The following is an 11,889-nucleotide window of genomic DNA, read 5'->3' on the forward strand; positions in this document are numbered from 1 at the left end:
CCAACTGAACCCAACTCTAACCAAAGTGTGCGCGCACACAGAGCAACCTAACTTGTGCATGGAAATTTTTCAACGAGGCTCCTTTTCACTAAAAGAAGAAGCGGGGAACGGAAGGATTTCTCGTCATTTAGGTACAGATGGGCCTTTTAGCTGTCTCTGTTCTGGGGTGTAGCTTTTTTTCTTTTGACAAAAAGACAAACAAACAAACAGCCCAAACAAAACAAAACAGATAAAGAAAAGCCCAGAACTCAAGCCCATAACAGAGGAAATTAGAACCCACTAACCAGGGAGGCAGAATAGCCCAAGTCAGCTCTAGGTGAGATCATTCGACTGAGAGTCGACCGAGTCCTAGACACACCCATCACAGAATGTGACGGTACTTGAAAGCCCTATTTTTTAGGATCGGTGTTTGAATTTTGAAAGCCCTAACCCTAAATGTTGTGGGGTCCAACTAAAAAAAAGTTGTGGTTTTTTACTCTGCTCACTCCAAAATATGCCGTCTCGTCTCTTGGAAATCTGCAGCCACCGGAATACAAGTTTCAGATCGCGTGCCGCCCGTCACAAGACTCTGCCAGGTAGTTCAGTACAATCAGCGAACCTATCTCGATTTCAAAAACACAAACTTGGATGGTGTAGATTTAAAAGAGGGTTGGTTACTGTTAGTATCTCACCGCGAATACCGACCGTGTCATCTGGCATGGTATTAGGAGAGACGGTTCTTCCGAGGCTCCCGCACATGGAATCTAGTACGCGGCGGCGTCCGGCCATGGGAGACACGGTGGTGCTGAACCCCGGGCTCGGCGTGGGCCACCTGGTGCCCATGGTGGAGCTGGCCAAGATCTTCCTGCGAGGCGGCCTCGCCGTCACCGTCATCGTCAACGTCCCGCCGGGCAAGGCCACCGACACCTCGGCCGCCGTCGCGCGCGCCGCCGCGGCCAACCCGTCCGTCCGCTTCCACGTGCTGCCCACGCCGCCGGACGCCGACGCAGACGGCACGGTGGCCCCGGACGCCGCGGAGGCGCCCAACCCCTTCGTCCTCCTGCGCCGCATGAACGCGCCGCTCCGCGACTACCTCCGCTCGGTGCTGCCCTCCGTGCGCGCCCTCGTCCTCGACATGCTCTGCTTCTGCGCGGACGCCGTCGACGTCGCCGCCGAGCTCGGCGTGCCGGTCTACGTCTTCTACACCGGCAGCGCCAGCAGCCTCGCCGTCAACCTCTACCTCCCGCGCATGCAGGCCCAGATCGGCGACGCCAGCCTCGGCGAGATCGGCGACGCGCCGCTCTCCTTCCCCGGGAACCGCCCCTTCAAGCCCACCGACCTCCCCGGGCTCGCGCTCGACCGCCACAACGAGGTGTACAAGAGCTTCCTGCACGCGTTCGAGCGGATTCCGGAGTCCCGGGGCATCGTCATCAACACGTTCGAGTGGCTGGAGGACAGGGCGCTGCGCGCGCTCAGGGACGGCGCGTGCGTCCCCGGCCGCGCCACGCCGCCGGTGTACTGCGTCGGGCCCATGATCTCAGCCGGCGGCGGTGGCGGTGAAGAGAAGAAGCACGAGTGCCTGGCGTGGCTGGACGCGCAGCCAGAGAAGAGCGTCGTGTTCCTCTGCTTCGGGAGCATGGGCACCTTCCCCAAGACGCAGCTGGAGGAGATCGCCGCCGGGCTGGAGCGGTCCGGGCAGAGGTTCCTGTGGGTGGTGCAGAGCCCGCGCAGCGCGGACGGCGGGCCGGACCTGCTCGCGGACGCTCTCGGCGAGCCGGACCTCGCCGCGCTGCTGCCGGAGGGGTTCCTGGAGCGGACCGGCGGCCGCGGCCTGGTCGTCAAGTCGTGGGCGCCGCAGGCGGACGTGCTGCACCACCGCGCGACGGGCGCCTTCGTGACGCACTGCGGGTGGAACTCGACGCTGGAGGCGATCGTGGCGGGCCAGCCGCTCATCTGCTGGCCGCTGTACGCGGAGCAGAGGCAGAACAAGGTGTTCGTGGTGGAGGAGATGGGCGCCGGCGTGGAGATGGCCGGGTACGACGGGGAGGTGGTGGCGGCGGCGGAGGTGGAGGCCAAGGTGCGGTGGGTGATTGAGTCCAGGGGCGGGGAGGCGCTGCGGGAGCGAGCCATGGCTGCCAAGGAGAAGGCACTCGAGGCGCTGGACGAAGGTGGAGCATCCCGGACGGCGTTTGCTGAGTTTCTTAGAGATCTTTAGAGCCTGATATAGAACTTCGATTAGATTATCGTCGTGTTACAGTTTTGTCGAATCATATCACGTGAAATGAAAAAAACATAACTTAGATTATCGTCGATGAATTCTGACGGCGAGGTGATCGCTGTCGCGGTGACGGCAAGGTGATAGCCGTCGAACCGCGACAGCAATGGCCATGTTCATGGGGGAGGAAGAACTTGACCCCCTTCTCAAATATGATCGTATTCCATACATCATCAGCAACATGTATCACACAGAAGTCCAAACAAAAACGAGAAGGGGTCTCAACATCACACAACCCCATGAAAAAGAATGCATGTTATCCTATCGTGGCACAACAAACAACACAAGCTCGAATGTAGTCCATTCATGTCCTCAATCCGGACCCAATCACTACCAACCTAAACTTTTTACATACAAAGAGAAGAAAAGAATCAAACTGTACTGTACTCCCCCTGCTTGTGTTTCCGTCTGTATAATTACAAAGTGAGAAGAACCAAACTTGTGGCCTGACAACTCAGCTACAAGCAAATATACACAGTTACTTAGCCTTGTGCCTGTGGTGGCCTTCCCTATTGTCCTACATCACATCACCCAGCATGTAGTCAAAACCATAAACCATATTCAGGAGATCAGCGTCTTTGTGTCGACTCCGCATCCGCATATAGGAGATTTTACAGAGGTGCGGTCATCACCAGCACGACAGTAATATATACTTCTGAATCCATGATTGATGTGTAATGTATGTACTACCAGCTGATCCCCGGCTTCCTTTCTTGAGTAACATTGCGTAACTGGCAATCAGTGCACCGACAAAGCACTAGGTGATTCTTTCCCTTGCTCCCCAAAGTCTGGCGCGCAACAAGCAAAGACGACATACATACAACACAATCCTGTGTTAATTTCCTATTGTGCGGTTTACCTGGTTTCAGAAATGCTCCTTGTGGAATTCAAATTTTGTCGTGCATTTGCCATTGAACTCATGGCAAAGGTTGCTTAGTTCCTGCGCCAGAACCGGAGCTCCGCAATAGAACACTCCTGCAAGAAACAGTAGCAGTTACCTTCTTTGCAATGATCACATTATATAAGTTCATACCCAAATTACTTGGACAGCCAGAACTGTGCTATTTATGTTGCTGTATTGCATCTTGACTGAAGTACTAAAACGTGGTGATGGGTACTATTTCGCAGCTAAAAGCATGAAAAGGCAAAGCTTTAATTAGTATCTTACCTATCTTGGCATAAGGATGCTTGGAGGCTACCTTAGACAGCACCCTCTTAAAATTTGGTCTTGCAAAATGTGTCCGCACCTGCGAAATCAGTATATCAGTAAATAGCGAGCACATAAAATTAACTCAACAGGCATGCTAACATGTTTCTTTTCCACATCTCACCCTAATAATATAGCAAAATTCCAACATTAATACTGCTAATACTAAGACTGGCATGAGGCCAATTGGCATGTCATAACTTGTGACTTACTCGAGTTCCAGACACTACATCGACGCCGTTCTTGGCATGGTTGAGAGCTTGCAGCATTGTGATGAGTGCTGACCGGGCATCTCCTTCCTCATAAACACTTGTGAGATAGTTGTGCATCTCAATGATATTCTAGTATTGAAGAAAGACAGCTGTAAGAACTAAATTGCGAGCAAACACAGTGTGTCACTTGAAAAAGGCTTAGCTGATAGTTACCCTTTGATCTAGTTCAGCAATCTCATTCATGATTCCTTTAAACCAATCAAAAGAGCCTTGCTCGCGTGTCACCCAATAAAAGTAAGCATTTGTTGTCTTAAAAACCCTCTTTGGTTTTGACGTAATCCTCATAAGGGTGTCAAGGTCAACAGATGCCTTACTGGGTCCGATTGGTGGGTAAAGATCAGTTGAGGCTTCCTGCAAATATAGGTTGATGAGTTAATTAATTAGCCTAGTTTTTCATAGTTTTGGTAAAATGTAGCACAAATAGATGGATAAATAAATCACTGAATATTATAATTCTTCCTGCGGTTAGGGTATAAGGAAGACGCCAGTTGGAAACATGATATAGATTGCAGTATAGCCTGTCAAGAATCAATAGTAGTTCTAATTGTAGTAGGGTACACGGAAAATTCGCTTACATCCTCTTCCTCCATTTTGATGATGTTGTTAATCAGATCTTTCAATATGCTGATGAAAGGAGTTGCACCAATTCCTAACCCAACAAGTAGTAAAACATCATACTTGCTATAGTCTTGTGCAGGAGAACCATACGGTCCATCAATCAAAAGTTTTGGGAAACTGCATTTTGAAAATAATTATCAAGATCCCGATTGCACAAACATATTATTGCCTCTGAATAAGAAGGATAGCCATACGTTTTTTTGGTGTTCTCATCTGCTCTAAGGAGGCCACTTTTCCCATTCATAGGTGGCTCACAAGCTGCAGAGAATACACGCTTGAGCTCTCGCGTCCAGTCACCAAGTTGTCGGACATGGATACTGAGAAAATCATCCCCGGGTGCTGAAGTTATCGAGAAGGGATGCCTGAAAAGGGTAAGAGTATTTGAGATTGAATGAAGTGCAATGCATACCTATTCTACAAATAAACTGTACATAAACATACTAGATAGTGTAAAAGCGATTTTTTTTGTTCCAACTGTAGTTTATTTACAATTAAAAGGCATGTACCATTCAAATGGTGAAACAGCTGGACATTGAACAAACATATACTGCCCGCTCTTGTAACGGAATGTCGGTGGCTTAGACATTTGCAATGTCAAAACATTACCAGGATATATGGCCACCTGCAAAGCAAGTGTATGTGTCAGCGTACCAGACATGGAAATAGAACTCAAATTTCAAATTTAATGTGGGTTGACCTTCAATATCCGGACAGAGTAACTGCCAGACCTGAAGAACCTCAGAGTCCTCTCCCCTACATATAACCCAACAGGGACTGCAAGATACATCCATGTCTGCAAAAGAGATTAGGTGCTTACAAAATTATTCAGGTAAAGAGAGTAAAGGAGAAGAAAAGATATAAACTAACCGTTCTTTTGTACCAATCCAGGATAAGGTATAGACGCTCTCCATGAATAACAAGTGATATGTATACAATGATGAACAGATGATGGGAGTACCAGAAGGCATTGAAGCCAGTTAGCTTGTCAAATGGCTTGGGAAGCTTCACCAGGCTACGACGGAACCACCTGGTTGCTAGAGTAAAAGCAATGAGCATGCAGACAACCATAATAACTCCAGTTACACCCTCCACTCCTCTGACTAAAGCCAAATATGTTGGCTTGGTCTCCCCGAAGTACTGGCGCAGTGGAGCATACGTCTCATCTGAGGAATCTATAAGCCGTGGAAAATCACATGCAAGATGGTTTCCTGCATGAAGGATAACACCAACCACAATTGCCGCCGCAATAGTCTGCCATGGCAACACAAAATGTTCATTGTTAGCTGTAACCATTATATCATTATGTGTCAAATTAGCCTAGAGTACGAATGGTAAGTTGATAACAGACACATTAGGCACAACTAATGATCACATTATACACCTGGATTATTTCTGTTTATTACATTATTTCATTTTGTGCGTTCAAATGAAAATGAGCTGGACCACAGCTTGTCCATGCATTAGTTAGCTGATGAGAAGAGCTTCGGATGAGCCAGCTTTACAGCCCAACTATTACTGTCAGCTGACAGCTGCATTCTAATCATGGCCATCCGACTTCTGTATGGTACCAGGTTTCAGCTTCTCTCATCCTCTTAATTTAGGTGGGTACAGAGCTTATATACTACTCCTTCCGTTCCAAAATAAGTGTCATGGTATTGCTTCAATTTTGAACTAAAACCACGACAATTATTTTGGAACGGAGGGAGTATATGTGACCAAAGGTTGTTTCTTTAACACTCATATAAAAGCATGCCTTCAGGATCTGAACTTGCATGACTAGCTTGTGTAAGTCAAATACTGCTGATGGAAAAGAATGACTATCCCATAGCTTAATTTAAAAACAAAACATAAGATAACAGGAGCCAATAAAATGATTTTAAACAGCAACCAGGTAAAATATGATTGTTGTTTCAAGTTCATAACCCATTTTCTAAACTGCACCAATTATCGGGACACCAGAGAAAGCTTTCAGACAGAAAGTATGGGGGAGTCGTCTATTAACTAAGCTCTATTATGTCCCCTCCATAGTGTTGGGCACATGTGATGTCAGACCCACATGTAGGAACCATCAACCATGGGAAGGACCCATGTATTTAACCAAATTTTGTTGCATCACATGTATTAAGATCAATCACTGCGGTCTACAGAAACTAGGTACGGATAATGAAAGTGTGGAGAGATATCTTTCCAACACATACAAAAATATATCCTGGGTCTGTTCAGAACAAGGAAATTCTGCAGGAAATTTATTGGACAGTTGGACATGGATTAATTTCGCAGAAATCAACAAACAATAACAAAAGCAATGAGGGTCTAATGTCTAACCTTATGGAAGTTGATGTTGTCATCGAACGGTAATGCCCGTGCAGCTCTTGTATTACGCAGCCAAGTAATGGTGTTGCGGCATACAGGTAGGAGGATGAGTGCCATGTTCAGCTTAAGGGTCTCAGCAGCCCCCTTTGCAATTGTTACACAGTAGCCCATCACACTAAATACGTACCGATTGCGGTACTGGATAAATTTCCAAATGAACAATCCAGCCATTATCCCAATCCACAGTGCAAGTACCCAGAGGCGTTTCCAATTGTCCTCCAGATAATAGCTTAATTTGCTGCTCATTTTTCGGATCGGGCTCTTGTGCCTTAGGCCAGCAAGGTTCTGGCTCAGTGCCTGGCTTGTGTAGCTCAAGGCCTGGCTATAGTTCACGTATGTATCCTTCTGCAGTAGCAACGTCTCCAACTGCCAAAGCTGCAACGACAATCACAAACAGTGTTTTTAATGTGTCCCAACATTAAGTAGAATATGGCCTCAAGAAACACTGGCACATTTTTCTACAATATTTGCTGGTAATAAGTCCCATCAATTTGGCCTATCCATAAACCAGACAATTATATAAATTATAATCATTTAAAGTGATAACCAAATGATCTTATGATATATCACTTCAACGTGTGAACATTTCAATTTTAAAAGCACAGAACACACTTTTATCCAACCACCATAATATTATCAGGTAATTAACCGTAGTGGAGTTAACAATGAAAGGCCATTGTGTTGTCTAACTAAAACAGCATATGACCCAACCAACAGTCGAAAATTATCCATAGTTATACTGATCAGGAAATACACGGCAGGTTAACGGTGCACATCAGTTTGAGAACAGAAAGTCAAATAGCCCACCAAACTATAGAAGGCCCCACAAGATTATGATTGCATCTGGTGGCACACATGGCTCCCATATGAGTGCACCATACCTGCTAAATCTTGGGGAACATGCACGCAATAACTCCATCCTAAGAAAGAGGGGCATCGTATTGAATATCCACCTGTACAAGTGCTACACTTCGACAGTCTCCCAAACAAACACAGCCTAGAAGAGACGCATACACATAAGAAATTTAAATGGAACTAAAGCACTGCATATTAGGTATAGCACAGAAGTGAGGCTGCTGCAGTATTTGATGTGGATATAATTACTTTGTCCACTAAATAAGACAAATAAGACTTGGCGCCTAATGAAGGTCAAAAGTAATGGTAACCCTGGCGATATCAGAACAACAATTCTACAACAAGTGATACTGGGCACTGAGCCTTGTATTTGATTAGGGTAATGTGCCGTCGCTGTCTCACAAATGCAACATCAGGCGGGACGGTGGATATAATTTGACTATGGATGACACAGGCTCCTGCCAGCAACAGTCTCTATTCTTGATAGGATCAAAAAGGTTTCAGTGTGGATGGCAAAGATAAACTACACCTTTCTTGCTAGAATTAAGCAACATACAGTTAGATGTGCAATGTGGAAAATCTCATTTGAAGACGGCAAATTATGAGAAGATTCGGACTGAACTACACTTGATATTCTGCTATACAGGTGCTCACCAGCTTGAAGCACAGGTACTATTCTATTTTGGTTGTGTCAATTTTCAGCATAAACATGTCAATCACCACAACACTTTTACTGCATCTACTACGTTGATGTTGCTTAAAGAGGAAGCCCCTTCTTCAGCGAACCAACATATATGACTTCAAGTACAGTTATTAATGATGTCTCTTTTCTGAAGACCTAAGGGCTCCAGGCCCGTGGTTTCCAGTTTCCTCTATTACGAATAACTGCAATTTTCCATATGTTTGGAATGGAGCTAGAGCTCCAGAAAGTGAACCGACAGCAAAGCATTGACCATTGAGAGACACACGACGGGAACTTGTATCCCAGACTGGCCAGCAAGTAAGATGGTTATTGGTTCAACCTTTGGGTATGTTAAAATAGACATGTGGACGAGGGCAGAAGTAGAAACAAAGATAGAATGATATCTAGGATATTTGCTGGAGGAGAGCAACGGCATTTGACTGGCAGGAATAAAAATATACAGAACTTTGTTTTCCAGTAGCAACAATAGCGTTGCTGTCTTGAGAAGCAAAATTTCAAGGAACACAGAGGATAGTGACGGGAAGCCAGAAGGAATCCATAGTTTATACCTCAATGTAGCCGAGGCCTTCGGGGTCTAGCTCCTCCATGATCAACGCGGCGTATTCCTCTGCTTGCTCCTTAAGCCTCGCCAGCTTATTCGCGGACGCACTTAGCATGATGATCTGGAAACACAAAGCAAATTGCCACCTTTAATCATCAGGATTCAGGAACCGTCCTTTTCACAGCTTGGAAAAAGGCACGATGAACAAACAACACAACCTGGCTAGGCCCTTTACACAATGTCACAATCACATCAACGGAACACAATAGATTAGATTAAATCTCTGATTAAAAAGTCCCCCCTGTTGAACGGATTATAATAGCTGGCCAGCCTGACGGGAACGCCCCCCACCAACTACTGTTGCGTTCGATCTGGTCTTCCCTTCACGACTGACTTCCATCGCCATCCGTGGTAAATTTACGTAACCTTCCTCCCGTGTTTCTAGAACAGAAAAAGCTCATGTAGAAAGAGATTGGTGCGTGGGCGCCGGCCAGGGATGATGGTTTCTTCCCCCGCCAGTCTCGCTGGGGGTGGGGGGCCTTGATTAGTCGGCAATGTTTCCCAATCCACACATACGGTTCTTATGCGTGAATCCTGGAGCGCAAGCTTGCAGACAACCAGCAGACAAGGACATGGCGAGAATGGACGGCCCAATCATCAAAATATACTAGTAGTCCGAATATTCTGCTACTACCAAAATGGAAGAATTTGTACTGTCGCAGCAGCAGAACTGCCAAGCGCGACCGGGGTAAAAAGGAAAGGAGATACTACGTATGAAGAACAGCAGCAGTAGTAAGTAGTGGTACCTCTTTCACCTCCGCCTCCGTGATGTGGCCGTCGGCGTCCTTGTCCACCCTGTGATTGGATTGAACCGTACCACGTTAACGGGGCGAGAAATGGTGCGGACTCAGAGCGCGCAGAATGATTTGGCAGGAGGTTGGTTGGGGATTGTAGGGGTGTGGGTTGTTACATGTCGAAGAAGATCTGGAGGCGCGAGTCAAAGCTGTTGTCGGTGATCTGCGACCAGATCTCGCGCAGCTCCTCCCTGTTGATGTGGTCCGACTGCATCTGCCGCCGCCGGCACAGCGTGTCGAAGAGCTCCATGGCGAACTCCTTGGACTCCATCATCCCTGAAAACCAAATGCGGCTAGGGATTAGGAGAGGGGGGGCGAGCAAAGCGGCTTGAGGATTGGTGGGAGGAGATTTGAAGCGACCAAGCTGACCTATGCATTGCGGGAAGTCGGCGCGGGAGAGGCGGCCGTCGAGGGCGAGGCGGTCGAAGTTGCGCTGGACCTCGATCCAGGCGTTGTTGCTGGCCTTGGTGTTGCCGCTGATGAAGCGCAGACCCTTGATGGCGCGCTGCGCGGTGGACTTGGTGCGGTCGAGCTGCGCGCGCTGGCGGCGCTCGGCGCGGGCGGCGAGGGCGGACTCGATGCCCGACGGCGGGTGCGCGGCCGGCGGGGGCTGAGGGGGCTCGGCGAGGGCGGCGCGGCTCTGGGTGCGCGTGAAGCGCTTGGTGAGGTCCTGCGAGATTTGCTTGGCGCGGGACACCCCGGCCTTGAGCTCCTGCGAGAACTGCAGCAGCCGGTGCGACGAGGTCCGCCGGATCGCCGGCGACCGCGACCGCGACGGGCCCGCCCCGGGCGGTGGCGTCGGCTCCGCGCTCCATCCCATCACCGACGGCGACGCCCCCGACGACGAGGCGGCGGCAGAAGCGGCCGCGTTGGCGTTTGCGGCGGCGGCCGGCTCGACGCTGCGCAGCACAATGGTGTCGTCCTCCTGCAGGTCGAGCGTGACCTCGACGAGCTCCTCGCCGTCGTCGGAGCTGCGGTCGGAGCCGCGCGGCGAGGAGCCGGTGCTGAGCGAGCGCGGCGTCGTGGCGCCCGAGCCGCCGCCCCACCGCGGCCGGCCCGGGGCCCCGCCACCGCCGGCGACCCCCCGCATGACGGCTCCTTCCTTCCCTCCGGCAGAGCAGTCCGCCCGACACGGCCGCGCTGCGACCCACCAAACTGGGTTGACGATTTTGGGGAAGGGGTGGGAGCGAGGGGGAGAGAGGAGACGAGAGGGATGATATAGCTCACGCAACAGTCCAACGAAGGCGACCTAATGCTACGCGCTGTAGTAGAGTAGTAGTACTTACTGGCTGGCTCGCTCGCTTAGCTAAGCGTAGCCTAAAGCTTTGTGCTCACCAGCCAGGCTTTGTCGTTCCACTGCGCGTGTGGATGGGGGCTGTGGCCGGAGAAAAAGAGCAGACATGAATATCCCGGCCCGGCCAGCCGCCGTAAAAGATTGGTTAATAGTGGTGGTACTAGTGACGACAAAGTTAAGCTAGCTGCGCCGATCTCCAGAAAATACGAGTGCACGACCCGACTCCCGGTGCTGCTGACCAGCACCATGTAGCGGTAAGTCGTAGGAGCAGCTGAGGTTTCACTTTCACACCGTGGTAGTAGTAAAGCTGGTCAAGGCGGAGACCCGGCGGGCGGCGGTGCGACGTGGCCGCGTGAACCGCTCGTGGCCATGCATTGCGTGCTCCGGCGTTGCCCGCGCGCGCGCCGTCACGTCCCGGCGCGCGCCGCGTATCGTCGAGCGGCACCTCGCGACGCGCCGCGCCGTGCCGTGGCGTGCGATCGCGACGCTCTCGCTTCGTTTTCGTTGCGTGCCCCGGCAGCGACTTGCGAGCGAGCTGGTTGCCGGTCGGTCAGCGAGCCTGAGTGGGCGGGGAGCGCGCGCACCTACGGGGCGAGGACGGTGGCGCATCGCATGCGCTGCCTGCCAGGATAGAAGCGATGGATAGAGAGATAGAGGGCGCGCCATGATGAGGGCGAACATGGGGGCGAGCTGAGCAGCGCCTTTGGTGGCCACGATTGTCGCCGCGGTCTCCAGCACCGGATCATTGGCTTTGCCTCCGCCAAAACATTCCTGGCCCCCAGCGAGGTCTCTCTCTCTCTCTCTCTCTCTCTCTCTCTGTGCGTGCACTACGTACGTACGTGGTGACGGCACCATATGGTTCCGTTTCCTGAGGAATAATGCTCTGCTCGCTGTGGGAAACAAGGCTGCGGCTGACGA

General features: G+C 50.2%; 2 protein-coding genes across 2 annotated transcripts; one reads left to right on the forward strand and one right to left on the reverse strand.

The window, feature by feature from the left end:
• Positions 1–220: 220 nt before the first annotated feature.
• LOC109772363 (anthocyanidin 5,3-O-glucosyltransferase-like) lies at positions 221–2,281 on the forward strand. Its single transcript, XM_020331047.4, has one exon. It carries the CDS (start codon positions 494–496, stop codon positions 2,192–2,194), a length of 1,701 nt encoding a protein of 566 aa, XP_020186636.2. The 5' UTR covers positions 221–493; the 3' UTR covers positions 2,195–2,281.
• Positions 2,282–2,494: 213 nt separating this feature from the next.
• LOC109772362 (respiratory burst oxidase homolog protein F) lies at positions 2,495–11,178 on the reverse strand. Its single transcript, XM_020331046.4, has 14 exons — positions 10,047–11,178; positions 9,794–9,953; positions 9,630–9,678; positions 8,831–8,944; positions 6,677–7,099; positions 5,219–5,602; positions 5,049–5,144; positions 4,858–4,973; positions 4,546–4,713; positions 4,309–4,468; positions 3,887–4,084; positions 3,674–3,802; positions 3,423–3,501; positions 2,495–3,229 (listed from the first exon to the last, which is right to left on the reverse strand). Exons 1-14 carry the CDS (start codon positions 10,765–10,767, stop codon positions 3,120–3,122), a joined length of 2,907 nt encoding a protein of 968 aa, XP_020186635.1. The 5' UTR covers positions 10,768–11,178; the 3' UTR covers positions 2,495–3,119.
• Between the last annotated feature and the right edge of the window lie 711 nt (positions 11,179–11,889).

The sequence above is a fragment of the Aegilops tauschii genome, chromosome 1, assembly GCF_002575655.3.
Source record: "Aegilops tauschii subsp. strangulata cultivar AL8/78 chromosome 1, Aet v6.0, whole genome shotgun sequence".
NCBI lineage: Eukaryota > Viridiplantae > Streptophyta > Magnoliopsida > Poales > Poaceae > Aegilops > Aegilops tauschii.